The 27,739-nt window shown below is 42.4% G+C and overlaps 1 protein-coding gene across 1 annotated transcript; it reads left to right on the forward strand.

The window, feature by feature from the left end:
• Positions 1–16,999: 16,999 nt before the first annotated feature.
• LOC130031235 (transmembrane protein 184C-like) lies at positions 17,000–18,217 on the forward strand. The gene has a single exon (XM_056122497.1). The coding sequence runs from the start codon at positions 17,000–17,002 to the stop codon at positions 18,215–18,217; it is 1,218 nt and encodes a 405-aa protein (XP_055978472.1).
• The last annotated feature ends 9,522 nt before the right edge of the window (positions 18,218–27,739 follow it).

Raw genomic sequence — 27,739 nt, forward strand, 5'->3', positions numbered from 1 at the left:
GCTAGTAGTTTGTTGAGGATCTTTGCATCTGTGTTCATCAGCGATATCGGTCTGTAATTCTCTTTCTTTGTGGTATCTCTGTCTGCTTTTGGTATCAGTGTGATATTTGCTTCGTAGAAACTGTTCGGAAATGTTTTTGGTATTTCAATTTCGTGGAAAAGCTTAAAGAGGATTGGGAGTAAGTCCTTTTTAAAGATTTGAAAGAATTCACTAGTGAATCCATCCAGGCCAGGACTTTTGTGCTTGGGGAGACTTTTTATTACCATTTCAATTTCCTTGATCTTGATAGGTCTGTTCAGGTATTCCAGGTCTTCTTGGTTCAGCCTTGGGAGTCTGTAGCAGTCTAGGAATTTATCCATTTCCTCAAGGTTTTGATGTTCCGTGGCATAAAGCTTCTCAAAGTACTCCCTGAGGATCCTTTGAATTTCTGTAGTTTCTGTTGTAATGACCCCCTTTTCATTTCTGATTCGGTTTATTAGGGTTTTCTCTCTCCCTTTCTTTGTGAGTTTTGCTAGAGGCTTATCGATCTTGTTAATTTTCTCAAAGAACCAGCTTTTGGTTTCATTGATCTTTCGGATTGTTTTTTGGGTTTCCATCTTGTTAATCTCTGCTCTGCGTTTTATTATTTCCTTTCTCCTGTTCGGGTTGTGCTCCTTTTTTTGGTCCTTCTCCAAGCTCTTAAGCTGTGAGGTTAGGTTACTTATGTGTGCTCACTCCTCCTTCCTGAGGAATGCTTGTGGAGCTATAAACTTTCCTCTTAACACAGCTTTTGCTGTGTCCCATCAGTTTTGGTAACTTGTGTTCTCATTTTCATTCGTTTCTAGGAATCTTTTGATTTCCTCTTTGATTTCCTGTCTAAGCCACTCGTTGTTCAATAGAGCACTGTTTAATTTCCAGGTGTTTGATTTAGTTTTCTGTTTTTGTGTGTGATTTACTTCTAATTTCAGCTCATTATGGTCTGAGAAGATTGTTGATACAATTTCTATCTTCTTAATTTTATGGAGGCATGTTTTGTGGCTCAGCATGTGGTCTATCTTGGAGAATGTTCCATGTACCCTTGAGAAGAATGTGTATTCAGCTTTTTGTGAATGAAGTGTCCTGTATATATCTACTAAGTTCCTTTCTTCCATTGTTTCCCTCAGATTAAGTATGTCCTTGCTAAGCTTGAGTCTGGTTGATCTATCAAGAGGTGACAAAGTGGTGTTGAAGTCTCCCACTAGTATTGTGCTACTATTGATGTCTTTTTCCAAATCTATGAGTAGTTGTTTTAAGTACTTTGCTGGTCTCTCATTAGGTGCATATACATTTATTATTGTAAGTTCTTCCTGTGTAAAGATCCATTGATCACTAAGAAATGGCCTTCACTGTCTCTTATGACCTTCTTCACTCTGAAATCGATGTGGTCTGATATTAAGGTGGCTACCCCAGCTATTTTATGGGAGCTGTTTGCCTGTAGGATTGTTTTCCAGCCTTTGACTCTGAGTCTGTGTTTGCTTTGACTATTGAAGTGTGTTTCTTGCAGGCAGCAGAATGTTGGGTTCAATTTTCTAATCCATCCTGCCACTCTGTGTCTTTTAATTGGTGCGTTTAGCCCATTGACATTGAGAGAGATTATTCTTAGGGGATTTTGTCCCATTGTTCTGTTGAAATTAGGTGTATTTGACGGTCCTGTCCTGTGTTAAAGTAGCCCATTTAGTTGTACTTGTAACCATGGTCTTGAGTCTATGAAGTTCCTGAGCTGTTATTTGTCTGTGAAACTGTGTGTTGTTCCTTCTATTATGAATGAGAGTCTCGCTGTGTAAAGTATTTTTGGAGAGGCATTTATTTCATTGAGTTTTTTCACTATGTCCCACCACTGTTTTCGGGCCCTGAGGGTTTCATCAGAAAAATCAGCTGTGAATTTTAAGGATGCTCCTTTGTAAGAGATTTCTTTCTTCGATATTGCTGCTTTCAGAAGTTTGCCTCTGTCTAAAGTTTTGGTCATTTTGATCAGGATGTGTCTTGGGGTATTTTTGTTCAGATTTCTTCTAGCTGGTACCCTTCGGGCCTCCTGAATGTGGTCACAAGTTTTCTTCAGCTCTGGAAATGTTGCAGCAATGATGTCTTTGACAGTTTCTTCTTCATCAGGGTTTTCTTCCTGTCCCTCTGGGACTCCAATAATTCTTATGTTACCCCTCTCAGCTTTATCATGATCTTCTCTTGCCATCTGTTCCCGAACTGTGAGTCTCTTTTCCATTTTCTGCTCTTTTCTGGTGAGTCTCTGAACTTGATCTTCGAGCTCACTGATTCTGTTCTCAGCAGCTGTTACTCTGCTTCTTATGCCTTCCACTGAGGTTTTCAATTTGCCTACCAGGTTTTTCAGGTACGACATTTCCGATCGCATTTTTCTCATTTCTGCCTTCAAATCCTCTTGTCTTTTATTGGCATTGCTTTCCATTGTTTCTTTTAGTTCCCTAAGCATCCTAAGTAGCTCCCTTCTGAATTCCTTGTCAGAGAGGTTGTCTAACACTGCAATACTGTTGGTGTCTTCTGGGCTAGCCTCTTCAATAAGAAAGTTTGGTGGGCTTTTGCATTGCTTTAACATTGTGACCAGTGTGCTTTAGTCCTTCACGTTCACTGTTACTATTCTGGCTATTCTGGTTGAGTGAGGAGAGAGTTCCCGGATCCGTTCAGCTTTGTTGCCGCGGGATGTGATGTTGCCTCAGTTCCCGTCCCGCGCATTCAAGGGGGAAAACTGGCAATTCTAGGGCATTGAGCTAGCTGCACATTCCTTGGGGGAGTCCCGTAGGGAGCATGGTGGCTATTTTGAAGTGTGGGAGCAAGTGCGGGCCAGGATTCTGTTTGGGTGAGTCAGCCCAGGACCCACCCCTCTTCCAGGGTACCATGGACATCTCAATCATGTGTGACTGTCTGGAAAAAATACACTTTGTGTCTTGTTGTTCTCTTGAGATTTATTTATGAATCTCTGGAGCCTGGTCTTACATGAGCCTACCTCTTGTTTTAGCTAATTGTTTTACCTACTTGTTTTAGTTTTACCATTTACATTTAAATTTGTCACATAGGTAAGCTATGATTATTGTTTGAATTTATTACTTTCAAAATATGCACCCAGAATAATATGTGTGGAATCTGTTATAAATTTTAATGTTACTGAGAATTAATTGGACACACTTGTGTGATTTCCTTTAAATAAAGCTGAGTTGTATAACTTAAAAGTGCTGTGTGGTCCATATATCCTTTGTTAAAAAGTCTATGAAATTACACAGCTTACTAGGGGTTGAAATGTACTTGAGAGCAGAAATGTTATGTCTCAGTTTCTTAAGTTTCTGACCAGTTTTTTTTTTTAATTGAATCACTGTGAGCTACAGTTACAAAGCTTTCACGTTTGAGTTTCGGTCATACAATGATCGAATACCCATCTCTCCACCAGCGCACATTTGCCACCACCAATGTCCCCAGTATTCCCCTCCCATCTCAACTCCCCACCGCCCCCATGCCTCTATGACAATTTCTCCCACACTCTCTACTTTTCAACATTATGGTTTGCTTGAATTTTTCCACCACCATTCAAGCCTGCCAGCCAGGGGCAGATGCTAGATACTTTATTTTCTGTTGCTTATTATGAATAACACGAGAGGTCACATGATCACAAAAGCAACCACACACTTCTGGAATTCTAAAATTGTAAATGGTTGGGTCCAGAGACATCTCTGTAGGGAGCTAATACATTTTGAGATTTATTTGGGAGTCTCTGAATCAAGACTGTTGATGCACTGAGATGGCGCCTGGAGGCAGATCCTGGGCATGACAGCCAGGATCCCAAGCGGGCACGGAGACTGGGAGGGTCAGCCCGTCTCAGCTACTGCCATGTGGCCTGGAGTCTTAGTCCTGGAATCGGCATACCTGGGTTTTGCTTCTAGAAACTCGTGGGCGCAGGGGTTTCTTCTGGAGTGGGCAGAGATGGCACGTCTGTTCTGTTCTGTCTGAAGTGCCCCAGTAGAATTGGCTCAGTAAGAGGTCTGGAAAGATCTCCGGTGACCTGCTGCCTGACCAGTTCTTTCTGTAGTCTAAAAGACCATGTCATGTAAAGAAGTAGGGTTTGGTCAGTCCAGGCTAGGGACCTATAAAAGGAAATAGATATCTCTTAAAAGAAAAATACAGGGAAATTAGAAGTATAGAGGAAACAAAACAAAAATTAAGCTGACAAAGGTATAAAAAGAATTAAGAATAATAAGAGAAATATAGGAGATCTAAATATCACAGTCAAATATTATTTTCCTTTGGAAGCATCAAGATTACACAAAATACTGTAGGATATATATATATATATATATATATATATACATATATAATATATCAGCACACAAGTCTCAACCTTTAACAACATGCTACTAATCTCTAATAGAAGGGCTTAATGGCTCCTGGGTGAAATACAAAAATCTTCACACATTTTTTTCTAACAAAACTTTTTTGGATCATTTTTAGTGGATTATTCATAACAAGAAATACAAAATAAATTACTTAGGTTCTGCTTTGGGGGCAGGGTTTGGGGTTTGGGATGGAAACACTTGAAATATGGCTATGGGAAGGTGTAATGGTGGTGAAATTGATGTTCAAATATTAAATGTAATCAATTATTGTGAACAACTTTATAAAAATAAAATTTAAAATACTGTAGGACCTCAATATGTGGATTACGTTTTTATGCTAATAATTTTCTTAGGTAATTAATTTTAAGTAAAATAGTAAATATAGACCATAAGGTTCAGGATACTGTCATTTATTATTTTTTTGTTTTCATCTTTTGTTCTTATCTTTTCCATTCACATTTTAACTCATTTACGACACCAATATAATAATATAGAGATTCAAAGCTTAAAAATTACAAAGACAATACTGGAAAAGAAAAATTACATCTCGTTCCTTTGAATTTACATTTCAAACCATCTCTATATAAATCAAGACAAAGTGAATCTTCTAGCAAAGTGAAGTTTATTGTCTGCACAGTTCATTTTGACAAGTCAGTTTTATGTTCACAGTTTCTATGCAGAAAGACCATTCGACATAGTAATATCCATTCACTAAACACACTGGCAGAGTGACAAAGCCACGCGGGTTCCAGGGCCGAGATCTCCAAGCCTACTCGGATTGGAGTCGAGCATCCTCCACCCAGATCCTCCAAATTCCAGTAGGCGGGGGTCACACCCACCACATGGCCCCCTGGTGCCGTGTAATCCCATCAACGGCCAAGACTCAGAGACTATAAAATCCAGCTCCCGGACGAGACCAGTGCAGTCTCCTGCCCCTGCACCTGGCTGTTCCTCGCCGGGGTCCCTTGGAGGGGAGCGGGTTGAGCTTTCCTCCCCGCCCCGACCAGGGCTCCGGCAGCCGAAGACCTCCAGGACCAGCCACCACCATGCTGAGACCACTCTCCGCACACATGAAGGTACTGGCAGAGGGACAAAGCCACGCGGGTTCCGGGGCCGAGATCTCCAAGCCTACTCGGATTGGAGTCGAGCATCCTCCACCCAGATCCTCCAAATTCCAGTAGGCGGGTGTCACGCCCACCACATGGCCCCCTGGTGCCGTGTAATCCCATCAACGGCCAAGACTCAGAGACTATAAAATTCAGCTCCTGGAACCGCGTGGCCGCATTTGCGGCCGTGCGACATCTTATCAGGACATCTTTTTATGACATCTTATTATCTCATTCCTACTTTGGACAAATTTGCAGGCTATTGAATGTAGCCTGCCCACAGGGCAGAGTCTGGCAAACTCCCCGTGGCGTACCAAATATGCCAAATACCAGTAACATTGATGGGTATCATTCTTCTAAAGAGCCTTGAATATAATCTCAGGGCTAGGATGAAAGATGTTACTGGGGCCTGCTCGAGGCAATCGACGAAAAACAGAATGATGAATGAATGAATGAATGATGAAACAAACAGCAGTTTACAAAGAAACAAGCTTTAATCTGATAAGCAACTATAAAAAGCAGTGAGATAGTATCATGAAAATAATATTCAATGAAATACTTTGAGGAAAAGGGTACTATTGTAAAATTAAAATGTCCACCATTCAGGAAAAAATCTGTACTCAGAAGCTAATATAATGTACAAAATAATCTAGTACAAGTAAGTGATTCAACCAGATATGAGGCCCAAGATCTCAATATAGTAATTACTTTTTAAAATATTCTAACATTGTTGCTATATTTAAACTTGTAATCATATGCTTTATATGTATTCTAGCCTCTGACTTAACAGTTTGCGTAGACAAATGTATTCACCCATGTCTGTTTGTGAATATAGAACAGATTTCTTTTAGCTTGCATCAGACAGAAATGTTTATCTCAGAGGACTGAGCTCACCTTGCTGGTGAAATCGGCCAAGTCCACATTCAGACTCCTTCACAAGACAACCGAACAGCAGCTGTGATTTGAGAAAATGATGGTTTTCTCAAATATTCAAATTTAGTGGGGTGACACAAAAGCAGACTTCTGAGTAGATGGTTACTATTTTTTACTGTTTTTGGACCATTCCTGGTGGTAGTTTATGATAACAGTAATAAATTCGTCAGGAATGTCTTCTAACCTTTCAATCTTTTCTAATTTTCTTTCTTTTCTATTTGGAGGTATTCAATCCTGTATTATCTATTATATGTGCCATAAATACGTATTTATGCACTGTACTTTTGTCTTTAATAATTTTACTCATCCCTGGCTTCACATGTTTTTCTACACAGAATAAGCCAATTAGTCCTCCACTCCGCCTCTTTATTTTGTCTCCGGAAGAGATCCCTGCAGAAATTAATTCCTTTTCACTAGATCACCGATCTACTTCCCAAGCTTTAAAAAGGTTTGTATTGTGACATATATAAAAGATAAAATTGACATCTTCAGGGGCTGGAGCGATAGCACAGTGGGTACAGCATTTGCCTTGCACGCGACCGACCCGGGTTGGATTCCCAGCATCCCATATGGTTCCCTGGAGCACCACCAGGAGTAATTCCTGAGTGTAAAGCCAGGAATAACCCCTGAGTATCACCATATGTGATCCAAAAAGCCAAAAAAAATTGGCATCTTTGTTCTTACGTGTGCAGCGATGCTAACTACAGCGATGATGTCGTGCAACCAACTGCCTTTCATCTTCCTCTCCCCTTCCTTCTGCAGGGCAGAGACTGCTATGTAAATAATGCACATGCTTTCCCCTCTTCTCTCCAGGAACCTGCAACCACAACTCTGTTCTGTTTCTAAGATTCCAGCTACTTATTAGAGTTCCTGTCTAAGCTGATTCAATATGTGTTTCTCTGTTTCTCACTGATTCGTTCACTTGGCAGCATGTCTTTAGTGTTCACCATGTGTCAGAATTTTCTGAGAAGCTCAGTAGTGCTCTGTTTTATGTCTATACAGCATTCTGCTACTTCCTCTTCTACCGCTAGACACTTGTGCGTTGCTTCTTCTATGCTTGTGCTATTGTGAATAATGCTGTGTGCTTGGTTGTAATATCTATTTTTGACTCTTTTCAGTCTTTTGGGCAACTACCCTGGAGTCAAACAGCTGTACTATATGGGAGTCTTATTCTAATTTTTGTCTTTAGAATTTCATTTTAAATTACTGCTATTATTATTATTATTATCATTATTTTGTATTTGGGAGATATGGGTCCTGGAAGGAAGCCAGACCAGAAGGGTCCGTATTTAGAGGAGATGCAGAAACACTGACAGATATGGTGTCACAGTGTGTAGCCAGTCTGGTATGTGTTCTACCAAATAAACCTTCCTTATGTGGGAGTCAACAGGGTCAGTACTTAATGGTGTGTCTGGACATCAAGTCGTGGACATGTGTCAGGAAGGAGGTGCCTGCAATTCTCTGTCATGCCGTGACCTGGAAGTACTGTGTCACTTGCTCCCAGGCTGCTGTCTTTCCCATTGGTTTTGTGAGGGTCCAGCTCTGACTCCAGACTTTTTGTTTGTTCCCTTTGGACTTACTTGTGCTTTATTGACTTCTTCACCTAGGAGTCCTTGGATCTAATATTTTTCCCTCTCTCTTTGTTTATGAGCACTGAGGCTAGTAATGTGTATGGATTTGGTTTTATACATAATTAGGTGGTGGTGGCAGGAGTGAAAAGGGGGGTTGGACTACATCCGGTGGTGCATAGGGCTTACCGCTGGCTCTGTGCTCAAGGATCACTCCAGGAAGCAGGAAGTACTCTGGGCGACCATATGTGGAGCTGGAGAACAAACTGGGGTCAGCTACACAGCCTTATCCTGGTTCTATCTCTTTGATCATACAAAATCGGGTTTAAGATAAACTGCTATTTAGTCATTGTATGACCATTAACAAATGAACTTTTCTTTATTTAATGTTAATGTTAATGTTAACTTTTCTTTATTTAATGTTAATGTATGACCATTAACAAATGAACTTTTCTTTATTTAAAAACGCAAATTATTTCTTAAGAGGTAAGTAAAAGGGATGCTGCTGGAACATAGTGTTTGTGTGTGTGTGTGTGTGTATGTGTGTGTGTGTGTGTGTTTATGATTAAAATGAGTTCTTTATTGAGGGAGAGAAGTTACTCCAGTGTTCCCTGGTGGAGAGAAAGGGGGAAAGTGGGAAGTCAAGTTTGCTGGTGAGAACTTAAGACTCTGCCAACATTGTCAGAATCCAGGCTTTTCTGGATCTTTCCATGCCTTGTGTCTACGGATCGGCAAAGGGTTCCGGAGAACCAAATGAGAGGATTCTTTCAGCTGTCAACCAAGAGGCTTTAGGTCTTCTCTCAGCCAAGGCATCCAGTGAAAATACAATTTATTTTTCAGAAACCTCTGGGGAATTAAATAGTCTCTTTCGCATTGTATTACCATGCCTCTGCTCCTTCTTCAAGCATTTTTCTCATCTCTCAATCAAGATCATTGCAATGACCAAAACATTTCAGAGAGCCGTGATTTTTGTGACATTCCTCAAGCAAGCTTATCAAGATGTTGCACTCTTCAGTTGTGCAAGTGTGGAGATAAGTCGGGATGCATCCTTAGGAGGAGGTGACGGACCCCAGCAGAACAACCCGGAAGGCGGCCCAGCTGGGTGCCTGCTGCAGAGCTGGTGGGGCGCCCTCGGTGCTGACCCGCCTAGCCTGGCCGAGACGCGGCTCAGGGCGCATGCGCGGGCGCGCCCAAGTACGGCGGCCGCGAGGGCCCGCGGCGGCCCCTCTGGAACTTAGTTTTGAGAAAATTAAATGTGGGGAACACTAGCCAATTAAAAATTATTATGATAATTCAGGTGATATGCTTATAATAGTGTAAATACCATTTATGGTTTTAATGGATAGTTAGAACAGTTCCCTGGAAGCCACTGCCCAGTCCCCACCTCAAATGATACTTCTAGTCTGTCGCTTCATTCCCCCCCTACATCCCTTGCTTGGTGAGAGCAGTATAATACATGTAAACGAGTATATGTACATGTATATGTATATGTATATGTATATGTATATTCCACAATTGTTAAGCAGATTGAGTAGATGATAGAACTTTGTAGACCAGCATTACTCAACAAGAGATCAAATAACTCCTAGGGGCCCTCCAGGATGTTACAAGGGGAACACAGGTTTAAATCTATAAATGGGTGATTTTTGCCTCTAGTCTTGTGACAAGGTTAGAATACCAACTGATAGAACGGGGTGCCACAAGAAGAAACAAGGCCCAAAGGGAGTTGTAGTCAGTGAAAGGGTGAGAAACAACGATTTGGGCCACTAGTTTTGTTCACTGGTTCTGGAGATTACTAAGATGGTTCAAGTGTCAGCTCTGGATATTAAAGTATTTTTCTCTTCCATCAAATTTTACTCATATTGAGATAATATATTTGTGGTTTTATATATATATATATATATATATACATATGCATACATATGTTGCATTTTGGTGATCAGTTCTTTGTGATTATTAATGGTTTTCTCTCTCCTTGGTGATTCTTCTTATTCTGAAGTTCATCCTAGTAGCATTCTAGCTAATTTAGATTTCATGTTTTGGGGGTCACACATGGCGATGCACAGGGGTTATTCCTGTCTCTGCACTCAGGAATCTTGGAAAATGTTCCCTGTGCATTGGAGAAGAATGTGTATTCTGCTTTTGGGGGATTAAAAGCCCTGTGAATATCTACTAGCCCTCTCTCTTCCATTTCTTCCTTCAGCACCAGTAGTTCCTTTTTTAGTTTTAGTCTCATTGATCTATCAAGAGGTGATAAAGCAGTGCTGAATTTTCTGACTACTATTGTGTTGCTAACAATGTCCTCCTTGAAGTTTTAAGCATTTTGCTGACCCATCTTGGGCATGTATAAATTTAGGAGTGTAATTTCTTCCTGATGTACATATTTCTTGATTATTGTGAAATTAAATAAATAAATAAATAAATAAAATAAAACCCAGCTCCCGGAAGTGTGCGGCCACATTTGTGGCCTTGCAACCTCTTATTCTCAAGCTCTTGCTCTCAGAGAACCCAGCAGGCTACTGAGAGTATCATTCTCGCATATATTACTGACTGGGAACACCTGTAAAGGTGATTAGAGGCTGTCCCAAAAGCATCCATTGCTCTCGGAGAGCCTGGCAAGCTACTGAGAGTGTCCCGTATGGCAGAGCCTGGCAAGTCACCTGTGGCATACTCAATATGCCAAAAACAATAACAATGATGGTTCTCATTCCTCTGACCCTGAAAGAGCCCCCAATATGTCATTGGGCTACACTAGCATGTGACAGGGATGAATGGAGACGTTACTGGGACCGCTAGAGCAAATTGATGAACAATGGGGTGATAGCGATTGTGAAATGGCCTTTATTGTCACTTCTTATCTTTTTCATCCTAAAATTTATGTTGTCAGATGCTAGTATGGCTACCCTGGCTTTTTTGAAGAAATTGGTTGCTTGAAAGTTCGTTTTCCTTCCTTGACCTTGAGTCTATTTTTACTATGACTGTTTGTGCTTTTCTTATAGACAGCAGAATGATAGATTTAGATTTTTAATCCATTTTTCAACTCTGTGACTCTATTGGTGCACTTAAACCATTGACCATAAGAGAGAATATTTTCATTGGGTTTTGTGCCAACATTCTGTAGAAGATTGTTTTATTTTGGGGTTTTATTTTGTGTTACACTAGCCCCTTCAGTTTTTCATTTAAGGTTTAAATCTACAAAATTCCTGAGCTGTTATTAATTCATGAAGTAGTATATCATTCAAATCTGAATGACAGTCTAGCTGGATACAGTATTCTGAGGAAATCATTTCATTGAGTTTTTTTTTAAACTATATTCCAATATCTTTGGACCCGGAGCGTTTCGTCTGATAAGTCTGCTGAAAATCTAAAAAGTTCTCCTTTGTATGTGATTTCTTCTTTGATCTTGCTGCTTTCAGTATTGTGTCTCTATTTTTGCTATTTGTCGATCTCATTATGTATCTTTGATTCGTTTTATTAGGGTCTTTTTTAGCTGGTACCCTTCGGGCTTCTTGGATCTGGAAGCCTGCATTCTCCAGCTCTGGGAACTTCTCAGTAGTGATGTATTTAACAGTTACTACCAATATTGGTAGTAATTGGGCTTGCCTCCCTGTTCTGGTACTCGGATGATTTTATGTTATGCCTCTTGAACTCATTCCGTATATCTCTTACTCACCATTGAGCTATTTTGAAGTCTTTTACCATATTCTGTTGTTGCCTTTATGTTTTCCGGAGCACATCTTCAAGCTCACCGATTCTGTCTTTAGCCATTGTCATTCTACTGTTGAGGGCATCCCCTGAGTTTTTTATTTCATCTACCAAATTTTTTATTAGTGACAATTCTATTTGTAGCTTTTTAAAAAATTTATGCTCTCATTTCTTTCTGTATTGTATTGACTGCCCCTTCCACCATTTCTTTCATATCCTCTCCATTTTATTGGATGTCCATTCCACTGTTTCTTTGAGCTCAATAACATCCTTTTAGCTTCACCTCAGAATTCTTTATCAGAGAGATTCTTAATGTGGGTATTCCCTGTTGAGGCTTCAGCTTGATCGATAGTGTTCTCTTCTTCCCCCTTCAAGTATAGTATCTTCCTCTTTCAAGTATAGTACGTTGGTGCTCCTGTGCGAATTCTGTGGGACCTCTAACACTGATCCAGGCAATATTTTCTTTTGAATTAGGTTTGTACAGATTCTGGTGTTCACAGTTATTTTGTTGAATTTTGCTTGGAGTAGAACGGCAGACTACTGGCTTAATGCCGCTGGGGTAGCCAGGCTTTAGTCATAAGAGTTCTGTAGAGGAGGCTGAGATATGGGTCCAGTGCAGCATGAAAGGGAAATTAATTGTCATATGCATGATCTGCAGCAACCCAAGAGGCCATGACCCCTGCCACGGGTATACCTGGGGGGAAGGGTCCCTGCGTTGGTGCAGATCCTGGTTTACAATTCAAGTCTCACTTCTAGAACACTTGTAAAACCGCAGGTGTCCGCTGTCAGGTAGTTGCTCATTTGGGCCATGAGGTGCTTTTTAAAACTATTTTTGACAAGAAACTCATGTGGAAATTTGAGTCAGATTAGGAGAGTTGAACGGGTTCTGAGATACTGTTTTCATTAGCACAATGCTGCTGCACATTCCTTCAGTGCAACCTGGTTATCAGGATGGAGCTTTGTTGCTGGAATTCTGCTTGGAGCTGTACTTCTCACTGTTTCCCTACTCACTGCTGTACCTGAGAAATTTTTAGTGTTCTGCCTTCCATCTTCCTCTCCCCGTGCCTCTTCAAGGTGGAGACTGCTCTGTAAATAAGGCACACGCTCCTCCCTCTTCTCACCAGGAACCTGCAACTCTTCATTCTGTCTTCAAGATTCCGACTCATTAGAGTACCTGTCTAGGCTGAATCAACATAGCATTTCTGTTTCTTGCTGGTTTATTCACCTGGTAGCATATGTTTAGGATTTACCATGTGTCAAAATTTCCTGAAAAACACAGTTTTTTGGGTCTTTTTAATTTGTATTAGTGAAACACCATGAGGTGCAGTTGTAGACTTACACATTTTTGTGCTTGGGTTTCAGTTATACAATGATCAAATACCCATCCTTCCACCAGTGCCCATTCTCCACCACCACTTATTCCAGTATCCCTCCCACTCCCCTACCCCCCATCCCACCCTGCCTCTGTGGCAGGGCATTCCCTTTTGTTCTCTCTCTCCTTTTGGGTGCTGTGGTTTGGAAAAGAGGCATTGAGTGGCAATCATGTTCAGTCGATAGTCTACTCTTAGCACGCATCTTCCATCCTGGGAGGATCCTCCCAACACCCTTTATTTGGTGCTCCCTTCTCTATCTGAGCTGACTTTTACCCACAACATGTGTGACTGGCCTCCAAGCCATGGAGTAAACCTCCTGGTCCTTATCTCAGCTATTCTTGGGTGTTAGTCTCTTATTTTGTTACTTTATGTTCCCCAGATGAATGCAGTTTTTCTATGTCTGTCCCTCTCTTTCTGACTCATTTCGCTTAACATGATACTTTCCATGTAGTACCACTTGTATGTAAATTTCATGACTTCATCTTTTCTAATAGCTACACAGTACTCCATTGTGTAGATGTACCAAAGTTTCTTTAACCAGTCATCTGTTTTCGGGCACTCAGGTTTTTCCCAGATTCTAGCTATTGTAAACAGCGCTGCAATGAACAAACAAGTGCAGATGTCACTTTGATATACGTTTTTGCCTCTCTGGGATGTATTCCCAGGAGTGGTATTGCTGGGTCCAATGGGAGTTCAATTTCTAATTTTTGTAGAATCGTCCATACTGTTTTTGAAAAGAGTTGAACCAGTTGACATTCCCACCAGAAGTGAAGGAGGGTCCCTTTCTCTCCACATCTGCGCCAACACCGGTTGCTTTTGTTCTTTTGGATGTGGGCCAGTCTCTGTGGTGTGAAATGATATCTCATTGTTATTTTGATCTGCATCTTCCTGATGATTAATGGTGTAGAGCATTTTCTCATGTGCCTTTTAGCCATTCGAATTTCTTCTTTGAGAAAGTTTCTATTCATTTCGTCGCCCCATTTTTGATGGGGTCGGATGTTTTCTTCTTGTGGAAGAGTTAAAGGGGTCAGTGCTTAATGATGTGCCCAGAGGAGGGAGGTGTCTGCAAGTCTCTGGCCTTGCCATGACCTGGGGTTACTGTGTCACCTGCTCCGGGCTGCTGTCCTTCCTGCTTTCTCAAGGTCCAGCTCTGTCTCCAGGCTTTTTGTTTGTTCCCATTTGACTTGCTTGTGCTTTATTGACTTCTCCACCCAGGAGCCCTTGGGACTAATATTTTCCCCTCTCTCTTTGTTTATGAGCACTGAGACTAGTCATGTGTATGGATTTGGCTTTTTACATAATGAGGTGTTGGTGGTAGGAGTGGGGAGCGGGGGTTGGGTCACACCTGGTGGTGCTTAGGGCTAATTGCTGGCTCTGTGCTCAGGGATCACTCCAGGCAGTGCTCAGGGGGACCATATATGGAGCTGGAGATAAAACTGTGTTCAGCTACACACCTTTACTCTTGTTATATCTCTCTGAACCTACAAAATTGGGTTTAAGATAAACTGCTCCTTTGTAATTGTAATAGCAAATGAACTTTCCCTGTGTCTGTTTCTGTAAAAATGAAAACTAAGTATTTATTAAGAGGTAAGTAAAGTGGTTATTGCTGGAGCATAGTTTTGAGAAAATTAAAAGTGGGGAACACTAGTGAAATTTTAAAAAAATATGACATTTTAGGTGATGTGCTTATAATAGTTTTAATACCAGCTATGGGTTTGACAAACAGTTAGAACAGTTTCCTGGCCAACAATTGCCATGTTCCCACCTCCAGAACCATGTTATACTTTTAGTCCATCCCTTCACTATGCCACCACAACCCTTGCTAGGTAATTGGAGTATTATGCATAGAAGCATACATATTTAATACCTTTTTGTATCTTGAAATGCTGTAAACTTGTGCCTGTTTCTTATTTTCACAAAGAGTTTGAAATCAGGTTGAATATGGAAGCTATTTTTTGAAAGTAATTTATTCATATGATGCTTACTTGTATAGCCTTTATGTCTATTACATAGAGTAGGTAGGGATTGAAGGAGATTTTGTTACTGGGTTTAGGTTTGTAACATTCTTTAACTGTTATGGAATTGGAGAGTTACAGTTAAACCAGAGCCCTTAGGTAAGATTTTCAGTTGTAACTGTAGTCTGACAGTGTATGAGATGAGTTTCTAGTTCTCATCTGACAGGGTAGGAGATAAGTTTCTGTTGTTCTCGGTGAGTCTGTCTTGAGATTTCTCAGTTGTGTTAATATTTCAACATTATATATTCTGTGTCAGCTGAATCATGTCTTTATTTCTTATTTCCTTCATCTACTTTTGATATGGTAGTTCTTCATGGCCTACTTTCTTACTTTTCCTGGGTTCTCCTCAGAAATTCTCCAGAGTCACTCCTGTAGTACTCAGGGTCTCTGGATAGTGCTGGGCACCCTGTGGTTGTTAAGGATTAAGCCCAGGCCGTGCCCATACAAGTCATGCCTTCCATCTTGTGTAGCTCACGCCCAGCCCTTTCTCTAGCTTTTAAGGGTAGAAACTTTGGGGATCTATTTGAAGACTTGCCCTTTGGGCTCAGAGAGTCCACAAGTCCCTGGTGGTACTTATTGACTACTACTGCCTCAGTCTGTGCGTGTTGCTGCTGGCATTTTTGGGGGGCATATGTGGTGCTGGGGGTCAAACTAGGGTTGGACATGTGCAAGGCCAGTCTCTTAACCCCTGTGATATATCTCTACACCTCACTAGAAGTGCACTAATAAGTTTTTTTTTCCTGGAGATACTGCATTAATCACACTAATTTGTTTCACATGTTTATGCAACTAAAAATGCTGATTTGAATTTTGTATTCCACATGCCTATGCTTCTTTGGAAGTTTACTGTTTAACTTACAAGGGTATTGATGCTTTTCCAACATCTGTCTTTTCCTAATTTCTACTTTAAGCCAGGTTGTTCAGAGGATAAATTTTTGAAATCTTTTCAATCTTGTTACATTTTATCAGCATTCATTATGAGCTTTGGAGAACAAAATCAGTGTTTTTTTTTTTTGTCCCATCTGAAAGTGCTCTGGGTGTAATGCAATCCATATGATCAGGCCTGATTCCTGGTGGAGGTCAGAGCAGCCATACTGTGTATCGGGGATCTAAGCCAGGTCAGCTATCTACAAGGCAAGAACACTTTTGCTGTTCTATCAATCCAGCACTTGAAATCAGTATTTATATTGGATTGTTGCTGGGTTTTATGTTCCAAACGAGGCTTCTGCAGCGATCACACATTCAGGACATACCACGATCATTAAGAATGCCAGGATGATCAGCATTAGGGGAAGGATTAACTCCCTCCACTTATTTAATTGCTTAATGTGCTTAATGAGACAGGAACACTGTATGTAGTAGATGATTCCACAAAAACCTGAGGCCGGGAAAGCAGATCTGCCCGGGAATGAGGCAACCAGGGCGCTCTGCTCTGATGAACTGGACTCGGGGTTTGCGGCTCCAGGCAGATTTCCTTAGAGCCCTGCAGAAGCAGCTCTAGAGTCTACAAACAGTCCGGGGAGTTCCCAGGGAGTGAAGGACCCTCTTGGGCCTCACCCCTGTACATCATCAGCAAGATTGAACCAGGAGAGCCAGGGTGGAAGGTTGGCCCCGAGAGAAGGGGCCGGGACCATCTCAATGTAGGTCACTGCTCTCCTTTAGAGGCCAGACAGAGTGCAGGGGTTCAGGGGCAAGGGGTCGCGCCAGGGGTCCCAGGACTTTGTAAGGGGCCAGATGCAGGCAAGCAGCGAGGATGCTGGCCGCAGCGCCCCCGGCGGCCGTCAGTGGTACAGCGGGGGCGGCGCCCAGCGGTACCCCTGATGTCACACTGCTGCTTTGTTACATGGAATGCGCATCCACCTATGACCTTGGACCTCAGCGCAGGGGCCTCAGAGACTTTCTGCGCTCTTTGCCTTCAGCCTTTGAGAAATGCTCGACACGTGCGTGCCTAAACTTAAGAACTGGAGGCGTTGGATCCGACCCTTAGTGCTGACCCTCTATCTGCTGGCCGTGGTCGTGACCATCCCCCTGGGTGTGTGGCACCTGCAGAAGCTGGAAGTCAGTATCCACACCAAGGCGTGGTTTATCGCCGGGATCTTCGTGCTGTTCACCATCCCCGTGACCTTCTGGGAGATTCTGCAGCACTTGGTGCACTACACGAGGCCCGAGCTTCAGAAACCCATCATGAGGATCCTCTGGATGGTGCCCGTGTACAGCATAGACAGCTGGGTGGCTCTTAAGTATCCGTCCATCGCCATCTACGTGGACACCATGCGGGAGTGTTACGAAGCGTATGTCCTCTACAACTTTATGAACTTCCTATTCAACTACTTGAAGAGCCAGTACCCCAACCTGGAAGCTATGATGCAAGGCAAAGAGAAGACGCAGCCCCCCATACCCTTCTGCTGCTGCCCGCCCTGCCCCGTGGGAGAGGTGTTGCTGTACCGGTGCAAGCTGGGAGTGCTGCAGTACATCCTGATCAGGCTGATCACCACCTACGCCGCCGTGATCTGTGAGATATTCAAGGTGTACAGTGAAGGAACCTTCAGCTTGCACAGAGCCTGGATGTATTTGGTCATCATCAACAACGTGTCCCAGTTCTTTGCCATGTATAGCCTCCTGATATTTCATAAAGCCCTGAAAGAGGAGCTGAGGCCCATCCAGGCAATAGGAAAGTTCCTTTGTGTGAAGCTTGTCGTTTTTGTCACATTCTGGCAAGCAGTGTTGATTGCTTTGCTGGTGAAATTTGGTGTAATTTCCCAGAACTCCACCTGGGAGTGGCAGACAGAAGAGACAGTGGCCACGGGGCTGCAGGACTTTATCATCTGCATAGAAATGTTCATTGCCGCCATAGTCCACCACTACACCTTCTCTTATGCCCCTTATATGGGAGACGAAGAACGAGGAACATGTTGCTCTTTGTTCCTAGAAATATGGGATATCTCTGACATCAAAAGTGACATTTCTAAGCAGGCGAAGAACATTAGCAAAACGTTAAGGGGGAAACCAAAAAGTAAAACTGTTCCAATGGACGAAGATGAGCAATTCAACCTGTTGTCTTCGTCACCAGACACTTCAGTCACTTCTTCCACATCACTGCCACACATTGGTAGTCACCAAGAGCTTGAAGAAGTCCTGGTAGAATAGAATGTGCCTAGTACAGTTACATATACGTAAGTCATGTAAAATGACACAGAAGAACACATGGAAGAAGCTGAGACTTCAGAATCCATAAGCCATAATCCATAATCCAGTGCTGTACTCCTCAATACTTTTTATTTCTCTGTGTTCCTCTTTCTTCCCTTCTTCATTTCCTCCTACTGTATTCCCCTCTCCCTTTCTCCTTTTTATTTTATTCTTTTTCCTCCCTCCCATCCTAGAGCAATGCAGAGGACCATCGCTTGGACAGCCAATCTATGGAGAAGACATCAGACATAAGGACGGTCGGTCCAGGTACAAGTTCCAGTTCTGCACAGACTCATTAGGCTCACCTTGACCTACCTCCAGTGAGGCTCCCACACTCCCACAGGCAGACAGGGAGTGTCCCAGTGTCTGCCCACAGGAACTGAGGGGGGGTGTTTTCTTTCATTCTTTTCCTCCTTCCTTCCTTCCCTCCCTCCCTGCCTCCCTCCCTCCCTCCCCTACTTCCCTCCTTCCCTCCCTCCTTCCCTCCCTCCCTCCCTCCCTCCTTCCCTCCTTCCCTCCCTTCCTCCCTCCCTCCCCTCCTCCTATCCTTCCATTGTTCCTCCCTTCTTCCCTCCTTCCCTCCCTCCCTCCTTCCCTCCTTCCCTCCCTTCCTCCCTCCCTTGGTCCCCTCCTCCTATCCTTCCTTTGTTCCTTCCTTCTTCCCTCCCTCCCTCCCTCCCTCCCCTCCTTCATTCCTTCCCTCCGTCCTTCCCTCCCTTCCTCCCTCCCTCCGTCCTTCCCTCCTTCCCTCCCTTCCTCCCTCCCTGCCTCCCTACATCCCCTCCTACTATCCTTCCTTTGTTCCTTCCTTCCCTCCCTCCTTCCCTCCCTCCTTCCCTCCCTCCTTCCCTCCATCCTTCCCTCCCTCCTTCCCTCCATCCTTGGCTCCCTCCTTCCCTCCCTTCCTCTCTCCCTCCCTCCTTTCCTCCCTCCTTCCCTCCTTCCCTCCCTCCCTCCCTTCCTTCCTTCCTTCCTTCCTTCCTTCCTTCCTCCCTCCCTCCCTCCCTGCCTCTTCCCTTCCCTCCCTTCCTTCCTTCCTTCCTTCCCTCCCTCCACTTCCTCCTTCCCTTTTCCTTCCTTCCTTCTCCTTCATACCATCTTTCTTTTCTATTTCTTTCTCTTTTGTTTTCTTCCTTTATTTTTTCTTATTCCTCTCTCCCTTTCTCTCCTTCCCTCTTTTCCTACGTCCTTCATCTTTCTCTTTTACTTCCTTCCTCTCTTTTTCCTTTCTCCCTTTCCTTTTTGCTCTCTCTACACCTTCCTACCTCTGTTCTTAACTCTTTCCTTCTTTCTCTTCCATTTCTTTCTTTCCTTACTTCCTTCATTCCTTCCTTCCATCCTCGTTTCTTTTTCTTCCTTTTATTTTTCTTCCTTTCTTTCTTCACTCATTTATTCCCTCCTCCCTCACTTCCTCCCCATTTCTTTTTCTTTCTTTTGTTTATTTTATTCTATTTTATTTCTTCCTTTATTTCTCTACCTTCCTTTTTCTTCCATTCTTCATTCTCTCCTACCATACTCCCCTCTCATTTTACCCCCTTTTTTAATACGTTCGTTCTTTTTTCTTCCTTCCATCCAATTTCTTTCTTTCCCTCCCTTCCTTCAGTCCTGGAATCCTCCAGTTTTCTTCTTCTTTCCTTCCTTCTGGATTTCCTTCCTTCCTTCCTTCCTTCCTTCTTCTCCTCTTCCTTCCATTCTTTCCTTTCTTACTTTTGATACTTGCTTCTTTTGGTTTTTCTTTCCCTTATTTCTAACTTTCTTTCTTTGATTTCTTTCTTCATTCTTGCTTATTCCCTTCTCCTTCAATTCTGTCTTCTTTTAGCCTTTCCTCCCACCATTCTTTTCCTTCTTCTTTTTCACCAATTCTATCCTTTATTTATCTTCTTTTCTCAGGGCTTACTCCACAGTCCCCGCTTAGGGAACACTCCTATTGGTGATTAGGGGACCACATAAATTGCCAGGGATCCAATCTGGGTTGGCTGTGTAGAAAACAAATGCCCTACTGTAATAATAGTACAGGCCCTCCCGTTGATCATCAATTTGCTCGAGCGGGTCCAGTAACGTCTCCATTGGAGACTTTGTTGTTACTGTGTCTGGCATATTGAATACTCTCGGTAGCTTGCCGGGCTCTCCGAGAGGGGCGGAGGAATCGAACTCGGGTCGGCCATGTTGGCTGCATGCAAGGCAAACGCCCTACCCACTGTGCTATCGCTCCAGCGTAATAATAGTAATAATAGTACAGCAGGTGGGAAATTTTCCCTGAACAAGACCGCCCTGGCTTAGATCTGCAGTATCCTGTATGGTGCCCCGAGAACTGCCAAGAGTAATTAGAGTGCCAGCAGTAACCCATGAGCATTGCCAGTGTGACCCAAAGAGCTAAAGAATGGCAAATGCCATACCTGCTGCACTCTCATTAGCAAGAAAGCGGTGGTGGGTTTGGGAGAATTGTATGAAATATTTGCACCTAAAACTCAGAAGATTGAAAGTTAGTTTCTTGTACAGAAAAATAAATGGTTCCAGGTCCTTCCCTAGATGTCCAGGCCTCACCTTTACTTGTGAATGATAGCCATGTCCTGTCCCTGACACTTTCTGGACCCGTGGAGGACTTCCCTGTCCTGTCCCAAGCTGTCTACTTGCCCCCCCACGAACAATGCCTGGGTCCTGTCCCTGCGTTGCTCTCTATCTCATCTAAGCTTTCCTCTGTCTCCAGTACAGCTGCCCAGGCAGATTAGATCCTATGTTCTGTACCATCAAATGGGCTTCACAGCTCTATCCCAGCAGTTCCTGTCATGCAGTCCTTGCTTTCCTACTCTCTGGCCATGTTCATGTGTGTGTGGGTGAGAGTCCTGTGCTCAGTGCCTTGTCACTACAGGGCATCTTGAGCCCTGCCTGGGTCTGAGCCCCATGTCTAGGAAAGACCTGATCCATGGAGAGAGGAGAGAGTCCAGAGAATGTGTGCTCAGAGACAGAGGGAGGGGGGCTTCCTTTTATCTACTGCCGAGTCCCACCCCAAGCCATCCTATTCTACGTTCTGATTGCCTGGTCCATAGGCAGAGATTGAAAGTGACCTAGCACTCTACACCTCAGCTTCTGCTGAAGAATTCCCCTAAATTATTAATTTATCCCCTAAAGCATTAACTCCTAATGTCAGGAGTTATTACCCTAAATTTATTTTAGGGATTGGGCCAAAGGCCCATCTTCTGAAATGACTTCTTGTTGACATGTGGGTGCTGGTCTTTCTTTGGACCCCTAGGATACAACTCCTGTTCCCTAACTGGAGCTCTGGTGAAGCTGTGGTTAGTTTCTATGATGGTGGTCGAATGATCATTGGGGTTTCAAGACTCTAGTGTGACAGACATGGTTAGACATGTGGCAACTAAATCCCATTTCACTAAAACCAAAGAACATTAGAGCAAATATTCTCATATGAAGAAATAGAAAGTATAAAGTACTCCCTTGCCCCTATAGAAAGACATAGAACCATTTCCAAGAGAAGAAAACAATTATTAACCTTGAAAATATATATCTATTTTGTAGCTGCTGTGCTTCAAACTTCTTGTCCCTGTGGTTTGCAGTGTTGGATTCTAGAGCAACTATTTCTGGGACCTAGGACTTGGTGGGTAGTCCTGTAACCAGTGCTTGTTATTATCATGGACGGGGTCTCTGCAGAAGTTTCTCCTATTTGGACATTCACTTTTCCAGTGCCCGTCCTGATGGCAGAAGTGGCATATCCCTTTTGAGTTTCTGTTGAAGTCCTCAAATGCAAAACCACTCTTGGGCTCTATTTCTTCCTGTGCCCTCTTGTTCTCTGTTGCAATAGATTGCCAAAGCCCCTTTCAATAGTTCTCCAAGGACAACCTCCAGACCCACACCTATCTTCTGAAACTTTCTCCGTATATCTGGGGCAGCCTGCATAAACATTTTTTTCCATAAGATTAGTTCACCTTGCATAGGATCAAGATTTAGGTAGTGTATTTTCTAATTGCTTCCCTGACACTCTAAAGATATTGTGGGTGTTTTCTCTGGTTCCTGCTCAATAATGATCAACAAAGCATAATTAAGGGGTCAGTCTCTGCTTCTTGTTATTTTCCCTACTCTGTAACTCACAGTGTCTAGGCACCAAGCAGCAGTTGGCTGGTTGTAATTCCATCCTGAGTCTACAGGAGAGACTGCCACTGCGCTGTGGAATATATTTTATTTATCAAAGGATTCTGAATTCTCCAGAAATGATTATATGACTCAGCTAAGTAAATAATCAAGTTATGTACTTTTGTACAGTACTCTTTTGTTTCTTTTTAAGTTTTGATTTAAGATGAGTATTATAACTTTCCATGCCATTTCACACATTTGCAGAAAGCCCTGGAACTTCATTATGTACTTCTCAGGGTCATTCGAGAATCTCCCTAGATCTGGCTTTATCTGGCCTATAACTTTCAAGGAGAAAGGCACATGGATCCTGGATATTTCCTGCATCCCTGGGGAGCCTCCTGAAATGGGCACAAAGCCATAAATCCTAAGTCTCCTGCTTTCCTGATAGTCAACAGGTCCACTTGTGGGTATGGATAAGGGAGAAACAACTCTGGGGCTATGAGCACTGCAGGAAGAGGGCTCTTAGGGGTTGTCCATTGTTCTAGTCTCATGGTATTTGGCAAGAAAAGAGGGTACCAATTTACAATTCCAACAAAGTCCAGGTTTTTCTCATAAAGCATAAAGCAGGTGAACATAAGGTGAACAATGTGCTTACCCATATTTTTACAAAACTAATAGAGTTCCCAGACAGCACTATGGTTTATACTTCCTTGTGCTGGCCATACTTGACCTCCCAAATTGTGTTGTGGCCAGACTTGGTACAGAAGTGGCTGAGTCCTTCTTTATGGAGAAACTTCAAATCAAACTTTCCCCAGTTGTTCATTGGACAGCCCGATAGTGTGTCCTCTGGAACCATTTGGTGGTTTCTCCATCTGAAAACATACAAGTAGAAGAAATATTTCGGTGGCTGCTGTGTCACCATTCAGTGAATTACACAAGCCTGAGGATATAGCCTTCCTGAGTTCCTCAAGTCAGTTTAGGAGACATTTTCTTGTACCACCTTAAGTCTCTTTGCTCATTTTTCAGTGCTCTCTGGTTTCATATTGGCTAGTCCTGGAACTCACAGCTTGCATTAGAAGCTTTTTCCTTATATCAAAGGTTAGCTGTCTGATAACTGTACAGGAGCAAATTATCCAAATGACAATACCTTCCTTCCCTCACCAGACTCAGCATCCTTAATGCCTGATGGTGAGCACCCATGAATGAGGCGTGTCTGTGCCTACTGGCAGCATAGACTGCCCTGGACATACAGAGAAAGTTTCAAATAGTAGGCTTGGTTTCAAGGGTTAGCCTTGGAGAACTACTGAAAGTGAGAAAGAAAGTCGATTGAAATAGGGAACAGAGGACACAGGAATCGAGCCTGAACTGCTGTTGCACTTGAGAACTTCAGAACTAGCTCCAAAGGGAGATGTTATTACTGCCATCAGGAAGGGCATTGGAAAAGTAAATGTACAAATAGAGAAAACTTCTGCAGAAACCCATTTCCATGATAATAGTCACTGATTAGAAGACTACCCACTAAAACCCAGGTCACAGAAATAATTATTTAGATTCCAACACAAACTACAAGGACAAGAACTATGAAGCACAAAATCTAGAAGATGAAAAATATCTCTTCAAGGCTAATAGTTAAATGTGTTCTTCACTTGTAAATGGTTCTATATGTTTCTATGGGTGTTAAGGGATGTTTTTATATTTTCTGTTTCTTCATATGGGAATATTCTCTCCAAAGTTCCCTGGTCTTAGTGAAATAGATTTTAGTTGTCACAGGTCTGAGCGTGTCTGTCTCTCAAGTCTTGGAGCCCCACTAATTATCTGACCAGCCATCAGGGACACTGACTCCTACCCCACTGTTCCAGTTAGGGAACAAGTGTGGCACCTAGGAGTCCCAAGCAAAACGAGCGTCCACATGCCAACAGGAAGGAGTTTTAGAAGATAGGCCTTTGCCACAATCCCTAAAAGAATTTAAGGTAACCACTACTCAGGGCGGGGGGAGGGAGACACAGCAGGAGCTGAGGTGTAGAGTCCCAGGAACAGGGAGCCAATCTCAGCCCATGGAACAGGGAGTCAATCTGAACACAGAATTGGAATGCTGAGGGTAGGATTTGGCAGCAGATTAAAGGAAGTCCCGAGTTGGGGTGCTCTCTCTATCTGTCTGTCTCTATCTCTCTTTCTCTGTCTTTCTCTGTCTGTATCTCTGTCTCTGTCTCTGTCTCTTTCTCTGTCTCTGACTCTCTCTCTCTGACTCTCTGTCTCTCTCTCTGAGAACATGCATTCTGGATACTGTCCTCCCAATAGATTAGGTAGTATGGTGTACCCTGACACGAGGCACAGTATCACTCGTGCCCAGATTCTGGCAGTTAGAGGCAAGGCTCTGATGCTCAGGATAGCTCAGGTACAGACAGGGCTCAGACATCCAGATAGTTACAAGGTACTGAGCACAGGACTCTCACCAGCAGACACATGGCCCTGGCTAGAGAGTAGCAAAACCAGGACTAAAAGACAAACTGCTGGGGCACAGCTGACAGGTCCAGTGATGGTGCGAAACCTAGGCATCTTGTCCCCATGGGTGGCGGTGGCCCCATGTGAGGATAGAGAACAGCTCCTGCTGCTCAACTATCAATTGGTTCTTTTGCCAAATGCAGCATCTCTTAGGCCCATCTCAGTTTTGAGGGGATACCTCAGTGCTCAGTGGTTACTCCTGGATCTGCCCTCATTACTTACTTCTGGCGATGATCAGGGAACCTTACTGGATGCTGAGGATTAAACCCGGGTTGGCTGTGGGAAAGTAAATGCCCTACCTCCTATACTATGGCTCAGTCCTTTCCTCCACCCACTTCTTGATAAGGTCTTTGGATATTTTTCTTTGATCTTTTTAAGTAGTTTAAATATCCTGGAGATCAACCCTTTATGATGTGTTGAATGCAAGTTTTTTCACATTTCGTTGGCTGTCTTTTAGTTTCAGCCTTTCATTTTTCCATGCAGAAACATTTTAATATAGTCCCATTTGTTTATTTTTCATTCTGTTTCCTTTGCCAATCATATTATTGAAGACATCTTTGAGGTTGAAATCTCAGACTATTCTGCCTATATCTTCCTAAATGTACTTTAGTTTCCAGTCAGATCTCAAGATCTTTTATTCACTTTGATTTGACTTTTGGATGTGGATCCAGCTTTAATGTTTTACCTGTGGTTATCCAATTTTCTCAGCAACATTTCTTGAAGAGGCTATCTTTACTCCTTTTCATGTTCTCACCTCCTTTTATCAAAGTTATGTCTATAAATATTTTTTTACCTTGAGTATTCAATTCTTAACATTGATCATAAAACCAAACGTTATTCCAGTACCTTGCAGTACCTTTATTCCAGTAACTTGAATAAAGCCTAATTTTAGGCCAGTACCTTGCAGTTTTGATCCGTATAGTTTTATAAATGTAGTTTCAAATTATAGGTAAAGAGATACCTACAAATCTCTTCTTTTTCAGTATGGATTTGACTTTTTGTGGTTTCTTGTGATTCCGTACAAACTATATTGCTGACTTTTCTAGGTCTTTGCAGAATGTCATCTGAATTTGGATGGGCATTATGTTGAATATATGAGCTAAGGTAGATTAATAATTTTAATAAATTTAGTCTTTCTGTCTGTAATTGTGCATGGAATTGTTTTTTATTTCCTAAGGTCTTCTATGTCTTTATTAAGTGGTTGAAAGTTTTCATGATGTAGATCTACATCTTTTGTTAGGTTTAATCAGAGATTCTTGATATTTTGGAAACTGATATATTTATTTTGGACACTAATATAAATGGGATAGACTCCTTGGTGGCTTACTCCTCTCATTCACTGATTTGTATATAAGAATGACTCCAATGTTTGTGCATTGGGTTTTTTACAGCGAGTTTTACTGTATTGATTTATTAATTTTAGTAGCATTTGGTTGACTCTTTAGGGTCTTCAAAATATACTATCATGTCATGGTCAAATAGTAATGATTGGACTTCTTTCACAATTTGGGTCCCTTGATTCATTTTTCTTGCCTTGTTGCTGTAGCCAGGACTTTTAATACAATATTGAATAAAAGTGGAGGATGAAAGGATAGTGGACATCCTTGTACCTTATCTGAGAAGAAATATTTTGCATATTTTATTATTAAGAATGATACTGGCTGTTGGGCTGGATGGATAACACAGTGATTAAGGTGCTTGCCTTGCATGTGGCTGACCCGGGTTTAATCCCTAGCATCCAATATGGTCCCTGCATCAGTCAGGAGAGTGACTCCTGAGTTTGGTAAGAAAACTGAAGGGTGTTACCAAAAATCATGAAAATAAAATAAAAACAATTAAAAAAAACAAAGATCTTGGCCTTGGGCTTGTTACAGATGGTCATTACTGCCTTGAAAAGGGTTTCTTCCACCCCTATTTTAATAAAGTTCTTTTTTTCAACATGAATGGATTCTGAAACTTGTCAGAAGTTATCTCTGCATTCACCAATATGATCTATGATTTTTTTCTTCCATTTTAGTAAAAACCTTCTTTGAAAGTCAGATAGAACTTTCCAGTAACCCCATTGGACCTGGAATGATGTTCTTGATGAGACTACTTAGTCATGATCGGTCTATTAATAAACACTACATCCTTCTCATTCAGATTTTTTAAATGATATAATTCTAAGAGGGCTGGAGCGATAGCCCAGCGGGTAGGGTGTTTGCCTTGCACGCAGCCAACCAGGCCGACCTGGGTTCAATTCTTCCGCCCCTCTTGGAGAACCTGGCAAACTACCAAGAGTATCTCACCTGCATGGCAAAGCCTGGCAAGCTACCCATGATGCATTCGATATGCCAAACACAGTAACAATAAGTCTCACAATGGAGACGTTACTGGGCCCGCTCGAGCAAATCAATTTACAATAGGAGGACAGACAGTGCTGATTCTAAGAATCTGTTCATTTCTTCCAGATTCTTCAACTTAATATCATAAAGTTTTTCATAGTGACCTCTTACATACTGAAATTCCAAGGGATCTGTAATGATCTACACTTTTGGTCTCTGGTTTATTTTATTTGAACATTTTTTTCTTTTCTCTTGATTGTGAGTGTAGTGAAAGGTTTGTCTCTCTTGCTTATCATTTGAGGAAGCAGCTGCTAGTTTTATTGATTCTTTGAATTTCTTTTGTGCTTTCTATATTATTGATTTCCTCTCTTGACTTCAATTTTATCCTTTCAGTCTTTGTATTTTATTTGTGGGCTGGAGCGATAGTACAGCGGGCAGGGTGTTTGCCTTGCACGTGGCTGACCTGGAATCACTTCCTCCGTCCCTCTTTGAGAGCCAGACAAGCTACCGAGAGTATCCCGCCCACACGGCAGAGCCTGGAAAGCTCCCTGTGGCGTATTCGGTATGCCAA

Source organism: Sorex fumeus, unplaced genomic scaffold, assembly GCF_029834395.1.
Source record: "Sorex fumeus unplaced genomic scaffold, SorFum_2.1 ptg000046l, whole genome shotgun sequence".
NCBI classification, from domain to species: domain Eukaryota; kingdom Metazoa; phylum Chordata; class Mammalia; order Eulipotyphla; family Soricidae; genus Sorex; species Sorex fumeus.

Excerpts from the sequence above, each read along its gene's own strand:
- LOC130031235 (XM_056122497.1), top strand. The coding sequence starts at position 17,000 with ATGCTCGACACGTGCGTGCCTAAACTTAAGAACTGGAGGCGTTGGATC.